The 25,776-nt window shown below is 38.3% G+C and overlaps 1 protein-coding gene across 8 annotated transcripts in view; it reads left to right on the forward strand.

The window, feature by feature from the left end:
* The window catches only part of MLLT10 (MLLT10 histone lysine methyltransferase DOT1L cofactor), a 139,514-nt gene that overhangs the window by 78,408 nt on the left and 35,330 nt on the right, over positions 1-25,776 (forward strand). For all 8 annotated transcript variants that reach the window (XM_087776542.1, XM_087776568.1, XM_087776505.1 and 5 more), the window contains one exon: positions 23,082-23,260. In XM_087776542.1, the coding sequence (XP_087632668.1) occupies positions 23,082-23,260 (179 nt within the window). The remainder of the gene's footprint in view (positions 1-23,081; positions 23,261-25,776) is intronic.

The following is a 25,776-nucleotide window of genomic DNA, read 5'->3' on the forward strand; positions in this document are numbered from 1 at the left end:
AAAATTGATACTATAGTGATCCTTAGCCTAACAAAAAAGGTAAAACATGATCAAATGAGAGAAAATAATAGTTGACCAATTCTCAGTAATGGTTCTGAAAATTTAGAGATAATACGTCTTCTAGAAGATACAGTTTATTCAGGCATGTTTATTGGATTTGCAGGTGCAGGAAGTTCTAGGGCTAAGAATCAAGTCACATGCTTGCAGAGATTCTTGTCTGGCTCTTATCTATGAACCTAATTCTGCACTGTATTATCCCTTTGATTTCTAAAAGACAAATTAGCACGGTGCATCAGTTTGGCATATGAAATAGACTGTAACTAGGCAAATGATGCACTTCAAAATAGAGTAGTTAGTAGGGAATTGTCAGGCATTGTGGGTCTGCAGAAATCAGTTCCCAAGATGGGATGTTCTATGCTTTTATCAAAGATTAGGAACAAATTAAGAAATCTTCGCTGCTTGGTGTGAGGGTTCACGGTGGTTTCTAAAAATGCATGTTGTAAGAAATGTACTTGGATGTTATGAATAATAATTCCTTGATTAAGAAAGTTTTGTACAAAAAATACTGAACAATGAACCTTATAACAGAGATGTGTTTTGAAAACAATTATGAAAAACTTCTGAATAATGATGGTGAACTGAACATTATCTCATATTGAGATGCTTTAGGAAAAAAAAGCCATTTTCATCCCTGTGATACTCATTTCAAGAAGGGATATAAAAGTTATATTGCTTGAAATTACTCCATAGATATTGCAGGTAGCAGAGTACTATATTTAATTCAGATATTAATTTCCTCCTAAAATATGAATATAGGAAAATTGAGAGGAGGCATACAACGATCAAGATTTTTAAAATGTCCTTTTTAGAGAGTCTTAAGCTCTTTGATAGACTGAAATATCTTTAATTTGAGAATATTTCAGTTTACAAAAATGGTTAAAAGCATGATCATAATTTTTATACAGGGAGAATTAATATCCCTGGTCAAGATTTTTTCATTGGTAATTGCCCCATTTTCTGTTTAAAAAAAAAATTGTTGACAGAAAGGTACAGACCCATAGTACTTAATTAGATGGGCTGCTGAAAACAAGAAATGTTCAGCCTTTCCACCTTTGAAGTTTGCAGGCTGCCTGACTTTCCATGGAAGGAGTGGTTTGTGCATTAGATACAAATCGGCTTCCCTGTGAATGTCACAAGACTAGAAACTCTTGGAGCATTGCTTGAAACAAAACTTCATTCAAAACAAAACAAAACAAAACAAAAGAAAATTTTCCTTTCTCAAAAAATTTTAGATTTTTTTTTTTTTTTGTGAGTGAAAACAGATGTGAGGGCTTTCTGAAGTGTAAAAATGTCCCAGGGAAGGGAAGGTAAGTTCTAATAACTAGGGTATGGCTTGCATGTCAAGCTGCTTATATTGGAGATCTTCGCAGCTATGGAAATGCGATTTTACCTGACTAGTTAATTGTTGTATGAGAATGTAAGAAATTTTGAAGATTACATACTTGCAACTACAGTTCTAAATTATGGTGTGACTCTGGGCATTAGTTTCTAGTTACATTTCAAAATATATCATCATTTATTTATTTATTATGCTCTGATAGTCAACAGCAAATAGTATGTTTAAATTCTGAACTTGTAATACATTTCAGATTCTTAAAAAAACCAACAAAACAAAAACCAAATTAATATTGGAAAGGGAATCTGTGTTTTGCTGAGTTCCCTTTTAGGTCTTTCATTTAAAAACAAAATAAAGATAATATTGGTAGTTACTCATTTCAGGAGAAAGATGTAATAATTCTAAACAGCTGAGCAAAAAGATGTAATTATGTATAAAATGTTTAAAAATTTGTTTTTATTCAAGCTTTGAAAATCTTTTACTCAAATATGAATTTAATAATGAATAAAATAAATTCTGTAGGTCTAGATTTTTGCCCATACAGAATTATCTGCAGAATTGGCATCTAAATATGATCTTTTCAAAACATAATAAATATCTGTATGAATACATTGGCTTTTTGTTAGTCGTATCTATATTGGCAGAGAAGAAAATGGACTGGGAGAGGCTTAAAGGCTACTTATATTGCTGTACTTACTACTTTTTAAATTTAGCTATAAATCTTTCTTGTTTGGTGAGGAAAGGTTTTCAAAGAAGTCTATGAGATTTTTGTAAACTGTTTGCTTTTAGATTATATTTGACCCGTAAGCCCACGAAGTGCCTTGTATATATTTGGTGTTAGGTTTGAATTCCTAATAAAAACTCACTTATTTTAGGCCTGGGTGAACTACACTGTATGGATGAGATCTAGCCGACAGCTTTGCTATTATTGTTGCCCTCATAGTAAACAAAATAAACTGCCTGCTTTTCCAAGAGTTGATTATCTTTGCAGATACATGGAGTAAAAGTATGCGCCATTATCATTATTCTATTTAAAAAAAAAAAAAAAGGCAGAAAGAGAAAATCTATTGAAACTTCCAGTTTTCTGCTTGAATTATGTTAGTTCTTTAGCTCTTTTTATAAAACTAAGAATTAGCATTTAAAATATACAGAGCAGGGGAACAAGGAGACACTCTGAAGCAATTAAGAATTCTGTCCTATCAGGTGTCTTTGTTGCAGAACTTGATATTTGCTTTAGAGGTGTATCCCTTTTCTGAAGATCAAGGAAATATTCCTTAAATGAAATTGTATTGCTTCATGGAAAGTGAAGTGAGATACAGGTGGTGTTTGCTTACTTGCAACTGTTTAGTTCCCAGGATCTCCTTTAAAAATTAGCCTTAAAAATCCCTTCATTTTTTATAATTTTTTATATATATATTTTTAAATTAAAATACACATTTTTTTGAGTGTGAACATTTTTCAGCATCTGGAGCCAATTTACTAGAGTACGGCATTCCTTGTACGTCAAATGCGAGATAGCAATCAGTCTTTTAACTCCATAAAATCTGTTAAAGGTGACATGGGAACATAAAAAAGTGTGTGTGTGGGGAGGGCAAAGAAGAGGCTTGACTCTAAAAGGAACAGTAGGGTTTTTTACCCCTCCTTGAAAATTATACTTTTCAGATATTACAGACTTCCAAGTCTTTCAGAAATCAAATATAGCTGAAAAATAAATGAGGTATATGTTGTTGGTAGTATTTGCAGCATTTTTGTCCCTCTGAAGACTGTCCAATTCATATGGTAAAATCCTTATTTTGTTGTGTTGTCAGTCAGAGGTGATAGCGCTACAGTCAGGTTTTTAAAATCAGAAGGAAATGTACTTTGCATTTAAATTTTCCATTTATTTGATATGAAGAGCTGCAGTATCAGAAGTTTGACTGAAAGTTATTTCAGGATTACAATTGGGGTGACTTCTATATAAGAAGAGGCTCTGATGTGTAGAGCTGTTGTTGATTATTGTAATTATTTCTGAGATTCCCCTGTAAAGTTTTAAAAAGAAAAAAAAAATTAATTAGAAATACTAACATAGTGTAGTAGTATCAGGAAGACTCATAGAATCATAGAATGCATTGGGATGGAAGGGACCTTTAAAGGTCATCTAGTCCATCCCCCCTGCAATGGGCAGGGACATCTACAACTCCATCAGGTTGCTCAGAGCCCCATCCAGCCTGGCCTTGAATGTTGCCAGGGATGGGGCATCTACCACCTCTCTGGGCAACCCGTTCCAGTGTTTTACTACCCTCAATGTACAAAATTTCTTCCTTATATCCAGTCTGAATCTACCCTCCTTTAGTTTAAAACCATTACCCCTTGTCCTATTGCTACTGGCCCTGCTAAAAAGTCTGTCCCCATCTTTCTTATAAGCCCCCTTTAAGTACTGGAAGGCTGCAATAAGGTCACCCTGCAGCCTTCTCTTCAGGCTGAACAGCCCCAGCTCTTTCAGCCTTTCCTCATAAGAGAGGTGTTCCAGTCCTCTGATAATTTTTGTGGCCCTCCTCTGGACCCACTCCAACAGGTCCATGTCCTTCCTATGCTGGGAACCCCAGAGCTGGATGCAGTACTCCAGCTGGGGCCTCACCAGAGCAGAGTAGAGGGGCAGAATCACCTCCCTCAACCAGCTGGCCACGCTTCTTTTGATGCAGCCCAGGATATGGTTGGCTGGGAGCGCACATTGTTGGCTCATGTCCAGCTTTTCATCCACCAGTACCCCCAAGTCCTTGCCAGGGCTGCACACAATCCCTTCATCCCCCAGCCTGTACTGATACCAGGGGTTGCCCCGACCCAAGTGCAGGACCCTGCACGTGTCCTTGTTGAACCTCATGAGGTTCACACAGGCCCACCTTTCCAGCCTGTCCAGATCCCTCTGGATGGCATCCCATCCCTCAGGTGTGTCAACTGCACCACTCAACTTGGTGTAATCTGCAAACTTGCTGATGGTGCACTTGATCCCGCTGCCTATGTCATTGATGAAGATATTGAACAGCACTGGCCCCAGAAGGGACCCCTGAGGGACACCACTCGTCACTGTTCTCCATCTGGACGTTGAGCCATTGATCACTACCCTCTGGATGCGACCATCCAGCCAATTCCTTATCCACCGAACAGTCCACCCATCAAATCTGTATCCTTCCAATTTAGAGAGGAGGATACTGTGGGGGACCCTGTCAAAGGCCCTACAGAAGTCCAGATAGATGACATCCGTAACTCTTCCCTTGTCCACTGATGTAGTTACTCCATCAGAGAAGGCCACCAGGTTGGTCAGGCAGGACTTGCCCTTGGTGAAGCCATGCTGACTGTCCCGAATCACCTCCCTGTCCTCTGTGTGCCTTAGCATAGATTCCAGGAGGATCTGTTCCATGATCTTCCCAGGCACAGAGGTGAGGCTGACAGGTCAGTAGTTCTCAGGGTCTTCCTTTCTACCCTTTTTAAAAATGGTGGCAATATTTCCCTTTTTCCAGTCCCCAGGGACTTCGTCTGACTGCCATGACTTTTCAAGTATCATGGAGAGTGGCTTAGCAACTACATCATCCAGTTCCCTCAGGACTCTGGGATGCATCTCATCAGGACCCATAGTTATATACGTTCAGGTTCCTCAGGTGGTCACTGAACCTGATCTTCTCTTACAGTGGGAGGACCTCTGCCCTCTCAATCGCCATCAAATTGGCCAATGACTTGGGAGGTGTGAGGAGAGAGATTGCCAGTGAAGACTGAGGCAAAAAAGTTGTTGAGTGCCTCAGCCTTCTCGGCTGTTGTTATCAGCTCACCACTACCCCTCATCAGAGGGGGTACGCTTTCCTTAACCTTCCTTTTCTGGTTGACGTACCTGTAGAAGCCCTTCTTATTATTCTTTGCATCCCTCGCCAGGTTCGGCTCCAGCCGAGCCTTGGCCTTCCTGATCCCATCCTTACACAACTGGGCAGCGTCCCTGTACTTTTCCCAAGATACCAGTCCCTTCTTCTACTGCCTGTGCAATCTCTTCTTGGTCTTTAGTTTGATCCCCAGGTCATGGCTCAGCCATGCCGGCCTCTTCCCTTCCTTGCCCGATTTCCTGCACTTGGGGATCGAGAGCTCTTGTGCCCTATGGAAAGCATCCTTGAAGACCTGCCAGCTCTGTTCTGCTCCCTTGTCCCTGAGGGCCATTTCCCAGGGAGTCCTGTTGATTAACTTCTTGAAGAGCTCTTCAGTTTGCTTTCCTGAAATTCAGGGTCCTGACTATACTCTTCACCTGACCCTTATCTCTCCGAACTGTGAACTCTACCAGTGTGTGATCACTGCAGCCAAGGCTGCCTCCAGTCCTGACATCACCAATGAGCTCCCTTAGATTGCTGACCACCAGATCCAGTACTGCGTCCCCTCTGGTAGGGCTATCTATTACCTGGCTTGTCGTCTATGCACTCCAGGAGTCTCCTAGATTGCCTACTGCCTGCCGTGCTACTTTCCCAGTAAATGTCAGGGTGGTTGAAATCCCCCATCAGGAGAAGAGCCTGTGAGCGTGAAGCTTCCTGTAGCTGAAGAAAAAAGGCTTTGTCAATAGGTTCCCCTTGATCAGGCGGCCTATCGTAGACCCCAACCACAAGGTTCCCTTTGTTGCCTCGGTCTCTAATTCTTACCTATAAACTTTCAACCTGCTCATGGCTGTTCTTCAGGGACACTTCTTCACACTCTATCCATTCCTTGACGTAGAGGGCAACGCCTCCGCCCTTCCTACTTCGCCTGTCCCTTCTGAACAGCCTGTAGTCTTCGATAGCTGAACTCCAGTCATGGGATTCGTCCCACCAAGTTCCAGTGATGGCAGCTAGGTCGTAGCTTTCTAGCAGTGCGGTGGCTTCCAGCTCCTCCTGTTTGTTGCCCATGCTGCATGCATTGGCATAGAGGCACTTCAGCTGGGCAGTTGGCCATGTCACCTTCTTGGAGGAACACCCCTTGGTTCTTTTGAGGAATTTGTCTGATATTGCCCTGTTGGCTCCTGTTACCTCAAGAGCGCCCCGCTCATCCCCGTAAGACTTGAGCTGTGCTGCAGTGTCTCCAGCACGCCTCAGATCAACAGGCTGAGGGCCCCTGCTAGCACCCCATCCCCCGCTAGTACCCTGTCCCTCTAACCATGGTCTGCCATCCCACCCCTTGTCACAGGCAGACGTGGTGTCGACCCCCTCCCCCTTCAAATCTAGTTTAAAGCCCTGTCAATGAGCCTCTCAAGCTCCTGAGCAAAGACCGTCTTCCCGCTTTGGGAAAGGTGAACCCCGTCGGATGCCAGCAAGCCTGGTGCCGTGTAGGCCATCCCATTATTGAAAAACCCAAAATTATGATGTTGACACCAGCCACGGAGCCATGTATTAAATGGACTGGATCCATCCGTTCCTTTCAATGTTCCTGCCCGCAACTGGAAGGATGGAGGAAAAAATAACGTGTGCTCCTGATTCCCTCACCAACTGTCCCAAGGCCCTGAAGTCTGTCTTGATAGCTTTTGGACTACGGGTTGCAGCTTCCTCTCCACCTACATGGAAGATCAATAACGGGTAGTAGTCGGAGGGCCGTACCAGGCTTGGAGGTTTCCTGGTGATGTCCTTAATGATGACTTGTTACCTTAAAATAATTGAGCTTTTAACTGAAAGATGTTGCTTGGGGACAAATCCATTAAGACTTAGAGTGGACAGATTCCTGTGTTGATGTATAGGAACTGTGCTATCTGTATACTATGCTCTTTTTAAACAGATATAGTCAGACCATGTGTCTGATTAGCAACTCCACATTTCCCTGTGCTTCCTTCTTACTCAAGTAATTTATTCTACTTTCTTAAACAGATTGCATGGAGGTGACAGGACTAAGAACAGTAGCTTTCTGAAGCTCTTGATATGTGTGCTGTCGTATGGTGCTCTGTGTGTCACTTGGTACAACATCAGGGCACGTGTCCCACAGCAATTCTTGCTCTGTAGTGAAATATTTGACATCAGGCGGTCCCCAGGTATCTTCATATGCTGTGGTTGATGACAATCCAAACGCCTAGCTCTAGTTAAAATGGCAGGCACCAACTGGGATAGCTTTACCGCTACAAAGTTTTGAATAGCTTTTGTATTTAAGAACACTTTAAAAAAGGGAAACTGTGGAATCCAGTGTCTGTCTAGATGTAAGGATGTGTCTTAGCTACACTAAATGAAAATATATCCCAGTGCCTTTTCACTGTATGGCAGTATACCTTATAAAGGTTACCTGTACTAGTTGCTTAAAACCTGCAAGATCTTTATGTTGATCCACCTGGATGTGAGCTCATTTTTAATAAATCTCCCCAGCATAAATAAAATGCAAAAAATTGGCACAGGTAAACGAACACCGTATTTCCGGAAGATTACTGAAACAAACCTCTCTTTCAGGAGTATTAGGCATAATTGAAAAAGTGTTGGAGGAGTTAGATATACAGGTATGCCATACACACAAAGTGTGCTGTCAAAATATTTAGCAAAATAGTTCTTTCCAGGGCTTTTGTGGTGGTAATGCAAGAAATAGTAAGTGAAACAAACTATTTTATATTGTTAGAAAAGATACTTCTTGGCTGATCCTGAATTTAAAGTGAATTTTTTGTCCATTTGAACTAAACTGAGATTTAACACCTAGTTTAGATGCAAACTCATTACTTCATATTGTTCTTTCTATACTTTTTAATCAGCTTTTAAATAGAATTCTTCATTTTTTGGTGTCAGATCTGGTAGTTATGTAAGGTGTCTGTGAGAAGGCCATAAGGATAACATTAAGAAAACTGTTAATTTTTGACAGTCTTCTCGCTTGCTGCATATGTTTTCCTGAGGGAGAATTACATGCAGTGGTAAAAAGTTTCTGAAGAGGGTTCTCATTAGACTAAGTAACTTGGAAAAAAAAATGGAAATTGTTGTCCAAAAGAGCAAGCATCTGTGGTCTTTGGACCAGTATAGCTCTAGAAACTTCAGCTGAGAAGAGATTCACGGAACCTATAAACAGAGCTGAAGAATATGAACATGTGTCTGGGGCTTGTGGACGAGTAATGCTATCAGATCCTTTGTACTTGACTTGGCTTTATATCTATTTCCCATTGTTTATTTGTGTTGGACATTTATGAGAAGGATTTCCTGATAAGAATGACTAGACGTTCCAAGTAAATTTAAAAAAAAACCCAACAAAACATTTCCCCACCCCCCCCCAAACAAATGAAAAAGCAACTCATAAGTTGTTAATATAGTTAGCTTTCACGTAAGAATCTCAAATGCAGATTTTTTTTTTTTTTTTTTTTTTTTTTAAGTGTGATAACTGTCATGGACTAATTCCTGATCTGAAGGATTTAGTGGTTGCTTACAGCAAATAACATCCTTTCAAGGGCTAAAGTCACTAGGCCTTTTTTCTGCTGTGGGAGTAGTGGTAAGCTTAGAATTTAACTTTAGTTTTTGTATGCATAACCAATTCCTTTAAAAACAGGTAATGAACAGTAAAAGGATGGTGACTCGGATGTAGGTATTAATACACAGTCAGTTCTGAGTTATTTTGAAACTAATTGAAATGGATGAGCTGGAAGCAACAAAGTCTTCCTGAGCAGCATAGATTTTAAGAAAGAATAATTGTAAGGTTTTAAAGCAAGCAATAGCAGCTGCCATAAGGATTAGATGAAGAAAGGAAGGATTCAGCTAAGACTGAGAGGAAAGTGCGTAAGGCAGCAGAGATGGAAAATAAAGGAAAACAATTAATGTGAAGTCCAGCTATTACAGCATATAGTTTTTTGGCATATATGATTACCATTCACCATCCCTAACCTTTCTTGACACCTTAGCGTATTGGAGTTCAATAGCTTGGCTGTACATTGTAGGAGAAAACTGGGTGGCTGGGAGGGTACTTCAGTGCAGGAAAAGTCAGGAAAGAGGTAGCTGCCAACAGAGGCCGTTATACCAGGAACCCAGACAGTAGCTCTTTTTTCCTTCCAGAATAAAACACCTTTTTTCATCTGCCTTCTACTAATTTATGGGGTGTGGAAGGGACTAGTGGTAGCGGAACAGTTCTCCTTCTGTTCTGTCTTGAGGCTTGGGGGGAGTCTAGAATTAGCCCCATCAGTCACAAGGAGGGCTGATCTAGTGTTGGCCCTTCGTCATGTAACTGGATGAGGTCTGTCTTAATTTCAAAGCAGTTGGGTTAAACAGGGCGTTTTCTTGCTAGGATTCCTTGCATCTCATCTCAAGGCTGGATATCTGTAGCTATTGATCTGTTCTGTGAATCGGTCTCTTCCATGAATTTGTCTAATAATTTTGGAAACGATTTATGCTGTTGATATCTGAAACGTGGAAAATGAGTTTCGTATCTTTATGTATTGTAAAGGGATGTACTTTGTTCGCCGCTGTTGCTGATCATGTTTTGACACTCCTCTAAGAACAGTGAATAGTCATTAAAAATTTTCAGCATCTTTACAGTATTCATAATTGATACATTTCTGTCATTTCCCCCGTTATCTTTTTTAGACCTAGATATCTTAATACCTTCATGTCATTCATACTATATCCTTCTTACCCTTTCCAGATCTCTTTTAGTGCTACTATATCCTTTTTTTGGGAAGTGCAGGTGGTATTTGAAATATAGGTGCAACATGAATTTTTAAAGTGGCACAATTATGCTTTTTTTTTTTTTTGTTCTGTTCCCGTCTGATAATTTGTCACACTATATTTGTCTTTTTTGATCATTGCATGATAGTCTTTTTACTTACTATTGGGAACCTTAAGGATTCAAAAAAAAGACACTTTCAAAGTAAGAATCAAAGGTGTGAATCCTTTTCTCACATGTTTATTCCATTGTAGCACATGCTTATTGTGAAAAGTTCATTCTGATAAGCACAGTAGCAGACTACTAAAGTGTAATTCATGTGTCCTGGAATTGGCACTGTTCTCTTAAGGACTGTGTATACTGTGAATGTTAAAAAGACTTTTTTCTGCATTTAGTAGCTGCAGTTGAAAGGGGTTCTACTGCAATTTGTTTCTCTCACTTTGTTTTTATATATGTTCTTGAGTTGCCAGACAGCTACTTGTTTTAACCCCGTGTTGCTGACGAGGTCTACTGAACTGTTTTGTCAGCTCTTTAACTGCATCTCTTCCTCATTTGTCTATGAAGTGTGTGTCTTGTCGTAGTAAATTTTTCACTGGGGCATATCTAGTGTATTCTGCTATAAAACTTTCTGAAAGCTCTGAGTGATGCTTGGGAATGCAACACTTGTGATGGTTTGGGTTAATGGTACCTCCTGTGTGGTACAATTTTAAAGAAACAAAAGCAAAAGGTGTAGCTTCAGGCAATCTAGGGCTGTGCATGTTTAAAAAAACCCAAAACACCCCCAAGCCCCCCAAAAACCCTACCCAACAGTTCCTTTAGTTTGAAAGGGGTTTTCCTTAATATTGAAAGCAGCGGTGGATCAAAATGGCTGCTATTTCTTGTTCACAAAAATTGAGCGTAACTGGAATGAACCGATGTCATTATAATCAAAGAAAGGCTGTGGCAAGTAGGTGTGGGCAAAATGAGTCTGCTCTTAAGGGTAGAAGGCCGCAGTTGCATCGTGTCCTCTGCACCTGAGGCAGAATTTGTCCTAATAGTGTAATGTATATGATCCCAGCCATATTAACTCTATGCGTTTCAGTGATTTTTTTTTTTTGCCTTGTAAAATAATAGTTTTGATTATAAGTGTATTTGTCTACATTGTTGTTAGTTCTCTGAAAACTGTTGAGAAGGTTAATTAAAATTATCAGTTTCATTTTTATCAGATTAATCCACTTTTGTAAAGAATCATCCAGGATTTTCTTTTTTTCTCTACCACAAAATTTAAAAAAAAAAAAACAAAAACCAAAGGCATTTGTTTTTACAGACTTGGTCTGTAATGTTTTAATTAAAATATTCTAACTTTTAAAAGTTTTTTCTATGGAAGTAACTTTGGCTAGTTATTCAAGTTTAGGCAGTAGGTAAAAGGCAAAGATTTTTTTTTTTCTTTTTAATGACTTCTAAATTAGTTTTGTAGTATTCTAGTACCTATGACAAAAGTTTAAATTGTCTTTGTTGTTAATTCATTTTTTTTGGAATCCTGATGTTCAGAAGAGGCTGGCAGTTAAAAAAATGGCTTATGACAGCCGTAGCTGCCAGTTGTGGGGAGAACAAAGAAGAGAAAAGTAAAGTATAAAAGACAGTCACCCTGTTGGAACATGAACAGTTATTACAGTCAAACCTCAGAAGCTGATGCAGGTAGAAAATTCACCCACGAAAGTATGACAGAGGTGATCGCTACACTCTCACCTGCAAAATCATTCATTTGATCATCTTGTCAAACCAGACATGTAAGCTCAGGGCTTTGTTCATTAGTAGTGTGAAAGAGTGAACTAGTAAATTGAAACTAAAATAATTTTGTAGTCATGAGGTCATTACCCTAAGTATGAATAAATTGGTGGCAGAAGTGGAAGAGCTGAGCCATCGGCATGACTGCCGTCACTCTGCAACTGGGCATAAAAGTGTTGTGTTGCTGTGGAAGATGTTACAGAGACTTCTAGCTGCCCAGCAGAGGATGTGAGTGTATTCTGGCACTTCATGGTCAGAGATCAATATTCCCTAAAAACCCCAATGCTTGAAGAAAAGGAAGTTCATGTGACCATCTCCTTTGGTGTACCACCAGTTGGACGTTCTTTCTCTCAGCACATTTGAGGAGTTCTTCAACTGAGCTTCCTAAGCCCTGGAGGCAGAACTGTTTTCTGTTAAACTTCTTGATTGCTTGAGTTAGTCTCAATTTATCAGTGAAGCAAAAAAGATGCCTCGTGATTAAAATTATCAAGGCAGCTTCAGTTTAAGTTTCTAAATTTGTTGCGGACAATGAAATGAAAATCAGTCTTTTGTTGGGAAGACTGATTGTCACCGGAAAATAATTATTTTTTTTATTTGTAATAGTAGCTTTAGAATGCAGCTAATTGGTGTGTGCTGGAATGTTCTTCTACTCGACAGTTAAAAGCTAACAAACACTGACAAGAAATATAAGTAAAAAATTATAGTGGATAGAAATAAATCCCATTTTACAATTTGAGCTACTGTAAATGATCAGAGCTCTAATACAAGAAAGATGTATTCAGGTATATTATTGTTCACTGAAATTCCTGTCTATACATATATTCTTTTGTGCGTCTGTTAAACATGATCTTAACTTGAAGCCCTTTTTCTCCTAACTCAAAAGCTTTCTCGAAGTTGATGAATACCATACATAATGGTAAGTTATATTAGAATCTTTTTCAGAGGTTCATTTATCACAAAGGGTAGCCTTTGTGGAAGAGCCTGATTGAAGGTCTGCATATTCTATGGATTGGGTGAAATACAGGTCTGCAGTGAGTCAATTGTTCAGTACTTGAGTGAAAACTTTGTAGATTGTCTGCAGGAGCCTGATAGGTCAATAGTTCCTCAGTTCTCTTTTTATGATCTTTTTGTATGTGCACAGTAAAATGATAACAGTTTTATTCCAGTTCTGAGATTCTTTTCTTTAATTTTGTGAATAGTGTTTCTAGTTCTTCTTCTGTGCTCCATTCATACGTGTGTTATAGTGGTGTCTATCTCGGGCATTCTCCCACTTGCCTTCCTGACTACTTAAATTACTACAAGTAATGCATGTGAAGGTAGCCTTGTTTTGTCCATTCTTTGTTCTGACACTCCGATGCTGCCCATGTGTGTAACCGATAACAGTACTATCAATTTCAGAGGGAGCAATATTGAATCTTTAATGTAGCTAATTGCTGTTTCCCTTTAGTGTTCCATATTGGCTTTGTACCCCTAGTTCTGTATTCCCTCATAGCCAGTGGAAACGAAGTTTTACTTTTTTCAAGGCTTTTGTTCATTTGTAGGAAAAGAATCATAGCTATATTCAAAAGTTACTGAAAGATTTAGGAGGGAATGTTTACAGTTAAAACCCTCTCATGAGGCTAGTTTTGAAGATGATCAAGTTTATTTCTCAATGTAATATTTAATTGGTGTCAGACAATCTATTAATAAAAATTGGAATTTTTTTATCCATTGGTGTCAACCAAAGAGAGTGATTTTCTTATTGCTGTACGTGTACGTTGGAAGAGCAGTGCTGTATACATTACAAATTTTATTGACTTGGAGTTCAGCATATGCAAAAGAATTTAAATGTTTAAATTTTGCATGGTGAAGTTCTTTGCATTTTAAGCTAGCAGTCATTAAGGTTTTATAGGACTTTACTTTTCACACAGTCGGAGCCACGAATTACATCTGTTAGGCAGATGTCTATAGTGGTGTGTCTCTTAAATAATAAAAAAAATTAATATTACATTAAATCTATATTTTAGAGTCTACGTGTGGTGAGAAATGTTGAAATTTCTCTAGATTTGCTTTGCTTTAGTAAAATAGGTTTAGCTTTTTTCCTTTTGATATAGGGTTTCCCTCTCACTCTCCCAGGTATACAGTGCTCTGAACCAGCTTTGAGATGAAGGAAAGCAAGCTCACCATTTTTCTGAACAAAAATAAAACATCTGAAGGGTATCTGACAAAGTGTGCTGAATTTGGACTTGGTGAGTTTCTGCTGTTTTATAAGCAGAGCCTTTTTGCTGTTTAATGTTGAAGAGGGATAGGTTCACAACAGTGCAGAATAGAAATTGATGGAACGCCATTTGTGATCACGTCTTTCCACATTGCACTTTTTTTTTTTTTTTAAACTGATTGTGTATTTCTAACTGCACAGAAGTCAGAAGGGCATAGAAGAAAGTGGTTACTTAATGTTGTATGCTTTCTTGTCAAGCAATAATAATGCTTTGTATGACTCATTGTGGGGCAGCAAAATGTTACCTACATCTTTGTTTTAGAACAGTGTTTGGACAGTATTTATCATGTAATCTGCCTGATGGTGTGGGGTTTTTTGGGGGAGGGAGGGAGGAGAGTGTTTGTGTGTTTTATCTACCTTCCCATGTTTCTCTAAGATTTTAAAGTTGGTTACTTTTTCCCCCTCTATCTTGCAGGGGTGTTTTTTGCATACTCTTTGTTTTGATGGAAGCGTATATATGGGTAAAATCAATGAGGTTGGTAGAAATTTTTATAATATGAACAGCAAGGAAAGATCTTGCCATGTGTGTATAGGATGAAAAGAAAGTGTTCAAACTGGAGATAAATATTTAAATATAGGCAGATAGTTTACTCCAACAGCATATTCAGATTATGAGTCAGATCTAATGCTGAGGACTGTAAGAGTCATTGTCTGTAAGAATTTTGATGGAGACTGTATCAGGACCTTGTTTTTTTCATTGCATTGAGTTTAAGTTGGCTGCACATCAGCAAGAAAGTACTGAAAAAAAAACCCCAAAATTTTGATTTGAGTGGAGACAAATACGAGTTTGGAGCAGAGAGATTCATTTGATAGTTATGCTAGTATAAAGGTGGTGGTGAAGCCTGTCAGTTGAATTTGGTGCTGACAAAGTGTAAATGAGGAAAGGTGATCGCTAAAGATTTGGAACACATTTGAAAGGGTCAGTTAAAAAACAGGACTAAAAAATGGAGTTGTGCAGGCTGTATCTTTCCGTAAAGATACCTGTCTTAAGAGAAAAGAGTCAAGACACTTCAGGGCAGAAGTGGCACACGGCAGTTTTGCCAGTAAGAGACTTAGTACTCAGCACTCTGTTGCGCAGTTTTACGGTCAACTTATTATATTTTTCATACTCTTTTAAAAACTTATTTAAAAAAGCCCTGAAAAATTGCAGTTGAGAGGTGTAAAGTTTTCACTGCTATTCACTGTGTGATAACTTTGTGCTTTGTCCTTCTCAGTCTTACTCTGGGCCTTACAGTCAAACTTTTTTGACTTGACCTTGAAGTCTCATCTCTTCTGCATCATTTTTATGGGCCTACCACTGGAAAGCAGGAGGAGGGAGTACAGACATACATATCTGTTGAGGATTTTAGTGCATACTTTAAAAAAAGACTATGGGGAGCGATGACCTGAATGTTACAATTTTATGTTGGAGCTAGCTGTAAATTGTAATGGTTGGTTGTAGCCTTTCTGTGGGTACTTCTTTTCTTGTTTGTTCTGTCTTCTGCCTGTTTTATTTCTTACTCCTGTTCCTATTTTCAGGTCTCTGTTTATGCTTGTTCCATCTTATGCTAATTTGTGAGGTGCAGTGTGGAGAGTTGTAGCACAGAACAGACATCCATCATGCCAGTCCTAGCACTGTGATCAGCTTGAGACCACAGCACATTTCTTTCCAAAGCAAGTTTTCAGTTCTGTAGACTTGGACTCTGCATCAATGCAGGCAAAATTTAGTATATATGGTATGATTTTTTTAACAAGATAACCTAGAAGAGTCAGAATATCTACTGAGCATGAATGAGTTAAATTTTTTGAATCTAGCCCAACTTGGGAGACTTTTACAGTGTTGATAAAAGGCATCTGCCTGTATTGAAGCATGGGGATAGTAGCACTAGGTTAAACCATATCAATTTTAAAAAAGGATGAACAAGAGGAGGACAAATTATGAAGTCATCCTGACATAGTTCCTTTATGCCAATTTTTTCAGAGTATTGAATAATGGGGTGTTATTGTTCAGTTGTCAAATATTCCAACCTTAAGTATAACTACCTGCCCATGAGTTTCTAGAATACCACTTTAAAGCTTTAGTTGTTGCTAATGACAGCTATGTGTAGTCTTTCAGCAGTTCAGGCAACAGCTGTTCCCCACCAGCAGAAATAACTAATCACAACAGAATTGCCGTTGTTATTCATTAGCCTCTCTAGTGGCCCTATTTTTGAAAATTCTGGCTCAGTCAAGTATCCTGCAGCATGCCCTCAAAGACGCCAGCTTCAGATCACTGGAATCCGAAAGAGAGAAAACTTTTGAAATAGAAACTCCTTTAAAAGACTAGATTACATTAACAGTGAAGAGGAATCTAGTGCTTCCAGTGACTCACCATTTCAGCACTGAGATAGATTGCTGTCAGAATGGTTTGAAGCTATGGTAGGTTTTCAGAGATCTTAAGCAAACACATTAAGTTCTCCCTGGAAATCATTAAGAAACGTAGATTACAAGTGTCATGCTCCTACTCAGGAATACTCGGTTAGTGAGCCTGAAACTACTTACTACATACTAAAAAGTATGTCGTATTGAAATAACTTAGGCTTGTACGTCTTGGCTCACCATGACAAAAGTGAACATCTAAATAAAAGTTAAGATCTTTATTTATCAGTTGTTCTTCCATATCTGTCTAACTTTTTCTTGTTGCAAAGATCTTTCTGTGCTGCGACACACTTGAACTACAGGTCTTCCCTGCAGTGCTGAGCATACGTATCTTAGATATGATCGTGGAGCTCTTTATCTTACTGCTCTTATTCTAGAAGAGTACTTCAAAATTTGTTGAATCAGACTAGAATAAGCATAAAATTCTTAATGTGTCTTATTTCATAAAGCTGAATTAATTACATATATGAAGCTTAAACAGGCAATTATAAAGCATCTCAAAGATTTATCATGGGAAATCAGAACATCTAGAGGAAACAAACGAAAGGAGGTTTGTCCTTGTGTCATCCCTGTCTTCCACCCCTGCCCAAAAAAGACCGCACAATTTAACTGAGGTATAACTTTGCCATGGGACATGGCATGAGAAGTCACAACTGTTCAGACAGAATTGGAAGAAATTAATTGGGGCAGGGTTGGAAGCAAATTTAAGGCTAATAATTGCAAAGACTATTTCTGAAGCTCAAAATCTGTAAGTTACAGATTTCTAGAGGCTGGGAGAATATTTGAGGGAAGTATTATTTCATGCTTGACCTTTTCTTGTGCTTTTCCTTCTGCAGCTGCTGTTGGTCACTGTTAGAGATGGATATACTGGGCTAGGAAAATGATACCATTCTCCCTGTGTTGCTAGTCCAGCGTGTCATTCATCTGTCTCCTTGTGTCATGTTCAAACCTCTCCTCTCAGACAGCAAATTCACCTTGGCTGGGCTATAAAAAATGTGACTTTGAGCCCTTCTGCAGTGGAGGGCTGTAGTGTAAGACCTGTAGCAGCCTGGGTTAATTCAAAGCAGGAGTAGGCACACTCTGCACCAGCTTTCTGGCAGTGGTTTAGGCAGTTTTGAAATCTTGTACTTAAAAGCCTGCCTGTGGAAGTAAAAGTCTAATTGAGGACTGTATACTGACTGATCTTGGTTTAAGCAATTCATATGTATTATGTTAGTTAGCTGGTATAGGTATTCCTCACTGTTACAGTTTATTGAAGAGTGAGTTCCGTAACACTGCTGACTGTCATCATTAATGAATGTGGGATCAAGTATAAAATAACGTTGTTCTCTATAGCCGGTGGGACTAGCTGAACAGAGAAGACCATTTTGGTAGCTACATGGATCAGTTCTGATCCTTCACCCCCCCCACTCCGTTACTGAATACATTTCTGAATGACTGTAGATAGCTGTACAGTCAGGAACATGAACATAGGAATGGATGTAGGCAGAAGAGACTGAATAAACATCTTTTGCTAGTTGAGCTGTCAAGGATTTGGGGTTAATTTTAATGGAGTTTGATAGCAGACTTCAGATGGTATGACCTTGTTCTTAGATCACTGATTGATCGTACATGTGACATTGCCATGCCGAATTGTGTTCCTCAGTTGTGTGAAGGTTCTTGTCAAGTATAAATCATATATATATATATATCATATATATTTATATATGAAAATATATATCTATATTTATATATAAATGCAATCTGTGGAGTATTTTCAAAAAGAATAATTATGGCAGTCTGCCTTCTGTCAATAGGTATGAAACTAGAATAGTTGTTGCATTTTGAAAACATGTATACCTGTATTTTGTATCTTCCCTCCTCCCCTCCACTGCCAGCGATGTGTCTTCTTTGGGTACTTTGAGTCTGGGAGCTTCTTTTCATTCTACCTCGTCATGGAGAGGACATGGAATGCCCTTCATAAAAGGACAGTATTGACTGCTGATCTGTGACAGAGGCTGCTGTGTCTCCATCAAAAAAGGACCCCCAGTCACTGAAAGGGAGGGACGTGCTGGCATGTTATCAGACTGCAGATCAGTAACTATCATTTCCATGCTCTTCTAAACTGTTACTGCAGAATCTTGTCAAAACCTATCCGAAAGTGAACTCTACCGCTTTGCTCATCAAGCAGCAGGAAAACAGCTTGATTATTTGATTCTTAGATTTCAAATTTCTTCATGAAGGAAACAGTTTGGCCCTAGCATCCAAGCTATAGTTTCATTACCTCAGATGAATTCAAGTGTTGTTGCTAGCTTGGCAGTTTCAAACACAACTTTCTTCTGTTTTTAGACAACTGTGTCACAATAACCTGTTTTTAATTGCTTGTGTTTAGCATTAGATTCACTTTAGCTTATGTCCATAGTACAAAATAACAAATAATATGATATTTTGTCCACTATTAACATTCTACTGGAATAGAACATGTTCTTGTGTATCTAACCTTAATCAATTTTTCGATGTGTTTAATGCCTAGTTAATGGACTGCTTCATTCAAAGGCACTTTTTCCTTTTTTCTCTGTATAGAAAGTTGTTATGGTTTTAGGGGAGACTTTTTGAGATCACAGGAAGTAAAGGTGCTGAAAATGTGTATATAGCTTCAGTTTTTGTAAAGAAGTTCTCGTAACTCAAAATTTCCTGCCCCATGTCCATCTGTCCTCTCCCAAGTAGGAAGGTTCTGTAGTTCTGTGCAACTTCTGTGGGGTTGCAATTTTACATTTTTAAAAACATCTTTGACCAGATTCTGCTTATTCGTTAAGTTTTGGCAAAATGCTGGGATCAGCAACCTATGATAGATATCTCAGATAACTTCCTCTCTTCACGATTGTTGCAAGAGTTTCAAGTTACTGACTTAAAAAAGAAAATACAGCTTTATGGTAGAGAGAACATTTTCCTAGCTTCCTAAGGAAGCAGTCTACATGTTGTCTCTCTTGATTTTGGCCCGCAGTAAGCTTTGAGTCTGTTGTCCAATTTTGAGCAAAATTGATAAAGGAGTCTAAAATATGTTAGTTCCTGTCATAGGTGTGGACAGTGTATGGCTACAAGAGCAGCCACAGCCTGTTTTTGTTTCTTGCTGAACTAGGCAATCACTAGCATAGAAAGGGAATGTAAGGGAGCTGAATAATGAAGGGGAGTGTAGTACTAGAAAATAAAAAGACCTGAGGATTTTGTAGCTAGATACAGAAATCGTGGTGAGAAAGCTTAGTGTATTGATGTCATCTGTGAGATACAACGCTGCTGAAAGCCAGAGTTTAATCTGTTTTGTTAATTCTTCTGCTCATGGAGCTACTTATTTTTTGAGATTTTGAATAAAATCACTAAAATTGTTCTGTGTGCCACTTGGTGTATGTTGCTGCACAGCTGCTTCTGACTTGAGGCTATTCTGTTTTTCGCTATTCTTGAAGTTCTTTTATTTCCTCTATTATCTATTTCGTCACTGATTCTCAGCAAAAAGAGTACAGTTTTTTCCAATCTGCATAATGTGATGTGTTCCCTGCTCTATACTACCCTTCTGTTCTAAGCAGGCAGTTATTTGTTGTCCGGAGATGCGCTTTTTTTTTTCTGCAGTTGCCTTTTTGTTAAGCCTTTCACTCCAGCAGTGCAGGCTATACGTGTATTTTATCTGTCAGAACCCGAAACCACGTTCTGCAGCTGTGTTAGCAGTGTTAAGCACAGTCAGACTTTACCCGAACAGTGTTACATCCATTTCCACGTGCAGTTGAAGAACTGTGTTCTGTTGAAAATGCTGAAGATCGTATTTAACCATGCTGTTTGTCTCTGGCAAATTACACAATGCCGTTCATCACAAGCTATAGCTATTTGGCTTTTCAGTAATATGGGAACGACTTCAGGGTGGTTTGTTTGTTTTAAACATTAATGTGGTTTATAGTGATTTGTTCAGGCTTTCGTTGTTATTCCTTCCTGATCCAGAAAGTGATTTATCTCTCACAAAACCCCAAAAGGACAACTTGATATGTTTGAGACATTTTAAATATGTACTTTCTTGGCTTTTCTATTGTGATATGCATATAGTTTTTATGCAGGTATTTTTGAAATGGTGTGAAAATCAAGGATTTATTTGTATGTTCAGCATACAGTTCTTATTCGAATGCTTGCATGGAGTAATATCTTGGTTGCATGACTAGTTCCAGAAGGTGCATGTACTTTATGTATTAAGTAAGGTATTGCTTAATGGAAATACTTAGCCCAGAGTGTGCAGATAGGTCTTATTTGTCCTGTGTTTTGCAACAGCAACAAATAGCGAGTGTTTTTAATACTACTACTACTACAGCTACTACTACTAGCAACATATAATAGCTTACCTCATTCCACTGGCAAACTAGTTTACTGCTTGTCTTTCTTTTGAAATACATTTTGCCCGTGATTTTATAACCATATGCTTGTATTCCAGAATTTTATTTTTAAGAGGAAGAATAAACCTTATCAATAAAATAGAAGCAGCAGCAGCTCTGCAGTTATTAAACATGTAAGATTTTGAAAAATTAAGAAAAGAAAATCTACAATAGCTTTTAAATTTTGGAGTTGTTTTACCTTTCTGGCAAAATATCCTTCGTTTTTTACTACTTGACTCTCACCAAAAATTTTGTTTTCTCCACTCATTATCGTTGACGTTTTATGAGAGTGATAGCATTTGTGGTGACAAGCTCTTATGATTTGATCATAAGTGTTGTGATATTTCATTATTTTTACCCTTAAAATTGATGATTCCTGGTGCCAGATAATTGCATGAGAATCTCATCTTTTTTAAGAATTTTTGTCCTTTTAATTGTTTTAATACATTCAAAATACAAAGGGTCAAAATTCTCATCCTTTCATTAATTTGAAATCTCTGATTGAAAGCAGATTAAAAAAAAAATCATTTGAGGACCTGGAGCATATTTCAGTTTTTGTGCTTGTAATTACATCGCATTTAAGAGTAGACTCAGTAGCAAGGCTGTTTGTTAATCATGTTCATTTTGGTGGTGTGTGTGGGCATATCTAGAGCAGGATCCGTAGAATTTACTGTCTAGTTAGATAAGGCAGATATAATTGGAGAAAGGTCATAACAGAATGAACACTTCAAGGATCTTAACTGCTAGTAATGCCATAACTGTAGATTTTTGGGATGGTGACCAAAAAAAAAGAAAAAAACCCAACAACAACCACAAAAAAACCAACAAGAGCAGATGATGACCCAGGAAGGTGCGCTAAATGGAAAAAGATACAAAGGTCAGTAGAAAAGCAGAGCAGGTATGGAATTGCGCTATGACGAAGAGATTGGGGAGAAGATGATAAGAAGTCACTAACCTCGGTTAGGCAGGAAAGAAGTGTTGTCGGAATGTGTCTTCAGCTGTTTCTTTCATATCTTCTTTATCTAGTGGGTCTGGCTGGTTTTCTCTTCCATTTTTCTTGACAGTTAATAGAGGCAGGGAATTGAAGATGCATCAGGGTTTGCATATTATGTGTGGGTTTGGATGATGTTAGTCTCCCTTGACTGCCTGTGCTCAGAGGGATTGCTGGGTGGCGAGTGGTGTTTTAACATTGCGTATCTTCTTATTGTCACTGCCTTCTTCAAATCATTATTTGTATGAGTGACAAACTAGCTCCACCTTTGCCTTCTAACTGGCATTTCAGTTCTGTTGCTTTTTTTGATCTAACCATGTTCATTCTACTTCTGTTTACTCCCTGTGGCACTCTTCCTCTAACTGCAGTTCAGTGCTACCATGCTTGATATTCCTTGGCCAGCTGACAGCTCACTTATCTAATGCACGTGGAGCCTAACAGTTTCATAGACAGGTACTACTTCTTGTCCTGGGCTTCTGGTCAGTAGGGTTTTTTCCCAACCTATATAATGAACTTTACCCTGCATGTAGATGAACAGAAGTAATGGCTTCACAGAGGGGTATGAACTCTTCCTATTTAAGTTGCTAACGTACAAGTCTGACTAATGTTAACATGTTTAGTCGTTTACTTGTTGGCTGTTCTAGCAGAAATGTTAGTCAAGCATTCTTAGATCACAGATGGAGTTTTAGTTTTTGAATAAATGAAGTACCACCAGTTCTACCAGCAAATCTGAGTACTTTGTCATCAGACTTGCTGTCAATACTTTTCTGAAAATACACAAGCAATCCTTAGTTGTGAAAATTACAGTTTTGGACAAATGTATGTTGTTCAGAAACTTTTTACTTTAAAGTTAAAAAGTATTTTCCCATTTGTATTGTGTATGTTCAGTTATATAGCCCAATACTTCGTTCTTTATCTACTTTACTTTTACAGTAATTAATTGAAAGAACAAACTCTGAGAGAAGACTCAGTTGAAGGCAGGCATTTTAGCCAAAAATTCTGCTACTGTTAATATTTGAGCAGTTTGTAATGCACATAAATATTTGATGTATCACACATGTTCTACAAAAACTTAGAACTGAATCAATCTGTGTTCCCTGAACTGTAGAATGTCAAATGATGAGAGCACTTTTATCAATCAGCATGGTTAGAATTTCAACACAGGAACTTTCTGCATTATGTGTTAAGTGATCTTGTTTGTCTTGATTAATTTTCTACTGCATATTTACATGGTTACTAGAAAACAGAGGGAGGGGAAGAGAGAGAGATGCATGTAATCATTTTTGTAATTTTTTTCAGGTATTTTTAGCAGCAATGATGTAGCAGTATCATTTCCAAATGCAGTATCTGGCTCAGGATCTAGCACTCCCGTTTCCAGTTCTCATTTACCTCAGCAGGCTTCAGGCCACTTGCAGCAAGTGGGAGCTCTATCACCTTCAACTGCGCCTTCTATAACTACTGTTGTTGCTGCAACTCAGGTAAACTATCACAAGAGTTTAAGATCGCAAATCATGTTATTGACCTGCTTACTGTCAATGTTAAAAGAAACAATAATTTTTTTGGAAAATAGGTTAATAAACATTGTATTTGTTGTGAAAACGTTACAGTTGCTAGAAGTTCCCCATAATATTACATAGTCCCATCTTTGTAAAGCACATTGATTTTTAAAAATGGTCTGTGGAAGTGTGTAGTAATAATGACTGTATTATAACTGGTAGCATAAATGCTGGTTACAATTCATCATGCTCTAACCAACGTCTGTTATTAGAACAATGTTTTAAGAAAGGATTTAAAAGAGGAAAACATGTAAAGTTTTGCTTGTTTCATGCAAAAATGCTGGTATCAGTTAAAGAACAGAGGGGTTCATTTGGGAGGTTTGACAAATGGACAGCTAAGGCAAGCCCTGGCAAAGAGGTGGCCAAGGCTGACGTCTTGATAGCAAATGAAAGTTGGGTAGATATCCTACAGCTTTGTATTTGAAAGGTCATACAAATGAAGATGTGTAGTTCATATTTGATGGTGAAGGGATAAGGGAGGCACTGGAGGAGTGCAGAATGGTGACATAGTCGAAGAAATGAACCAGAAAAAATATCTTTATGGTAGTATTTTGTATGAATTTAAGTTGGGCAAGATTGCATTTATCAAGGCAAGAGAGTATAAAGTTATGGTTTTAGAGAGCCACCATGATTCGAGTACAAATATGAATGAATACTGTAATGATGTGTTTATACTTCAGGTTTCTTGTATTTTTCATTTTCTAATGGGCATCTGTTTTACAATGAATGTATCAAATATATCTTTTTGTGTGTTTGTATAAGCCCTCAACTTTTTATTTATAGGGTCTACAGTGATTTAAGATAGTGGATATAAACCTGAAGAATTAAAATCAATCAAGCTTAATACATACATACTTATATGCATGTGTGTATGTATGTGCACACGCATGTGTGTATAGCACATGTATAGCAGAAATACTATGTGCAGGCCAACATAGAATACATTTCAATATCAAATAACACTTTGTTGTTATAGGTGGCAGTATTTTTACTAATTCTTCTGGACTGGTTTCCTAAAGAAATAAGGCTTGCATTATGCCAGTGTGACTTCTGTCTTGTAACTTCGGAACCTGTTGGCCAGTTTCACACAAAATTGATTGACATCTCTGTTGCACAAATTGATAGAAACTATTTTAAAGAAGTGAATTAAAAATATGATGCTTTGGTGAAGAGCCTATATATAACTTTTGTGAAGGGAAATCACAACCAATTGGAGTTAGGTTTTTGTTTTTTTTTTTTTTTTTTTTTTTTTTTTTTTTTTTTTTTTAATTCCCAAAGTGTATTACACAACATAACTCACTGAAGACACTTAAATTGAGTAGTCTGGAGATAAGGGGAGAGGTTGTGTCATAGTTTAGTAGCAGATTAAAAGATTTAAAAAAACCCAAACAAGTAGATGCTCAGTTTTCACAGTGGAGGGGTTTACCATCAGAGCCTTGGAAAGATCAGCCTTATGGCCTTTTGTACAGCTCAATGTATTCATAAATGATCTAGGAAAAGGAGGAGGGACAGAAGCCAAGTTTGCTGCTGCTAGGTTATGCAATGAGCTATTATGAAGATAGCTGTCACAAACTGCTGGAAGACCTCACCAGCCTATGTTGACAAGGTGGTAAGACAGCAAATGAAATTCATGTTAAGGGGAAAAGGCAGTTTCTATTCAAAACACATACAGTAGATATCAAAAGAGGTACAAGAGCAGCCATGGTAGTGAACAATGGCAAGGAGCAGTATCTTTATAAGGAATGAGTAAATAGTGTAGGACTCTTGGCCTGAAAAAGAGACACTGAGATGTCATAAAAGAAAGGTCTGTAAAACCACAAATGACATGGAAAAGTTAAATAAGCAAGAATTGTGCTCCATCACTTCTATTTGTTAAACTCTGTCAGAGGATAAACAGATTCAAAAAGCAATGGGACAGAGCCCATATTTAGCAGACAGGAACAGAAATACCATAGGATTTTTTTCCTCATGTTGTCACAAAAAGGTGAAGTATACCCTAGGAGGTGTGCTTTCTCTTAGTCTTTAGCTGAACTAGAGAGCCCCCCATAGGTTAAGTGTTTAAAATTCCTGTCATTCCTTTGGCTCTGTTTTTTGGGAGATATGTTGGGGTTTGTTTTTGTTGTTGGATTTTTTTGGGTTTTTTGTTTGTTTGTTTGTTTGTTTTTTCTTCCCAGAGGAGTTGTGTATCTTACCTGAGTACCTAACTTGTTTTCAAGTGGTCATAGATTTACTAGTCAGGATCTTATTCACAGGTACTACCATTTAAAGAGTCTTTTGGTTCTGAATTATAAAGGGAGGTTCAAATGGTGAGACGTTTTGGTTGCCAGCCTTAGAAGGGAACTCCTGCGTTCACACAGAGAACTAACGAAGTCCTGTGCTGCTTCAATGATTCTAGGACTAACTTTGGTAATTAGAGCCTGCCAGTTGGAAACTGGTAA

This window comes from Nipponia nippon, unplaced genomic scaffold (assembly GCF_047370975.1).
Source record: "Nipponia nippon isolate SJK-2023a ecotype South Korea unplaced genomic scaffold, ASM4737097v1 scaffold_1, whole genome shotgun sequence".
NCBI lineage: Eukaryota > Metazoa > Chordata > Aves > Pelecaniformes > Threskiornithidae > Nipponia > Nipponia nippon.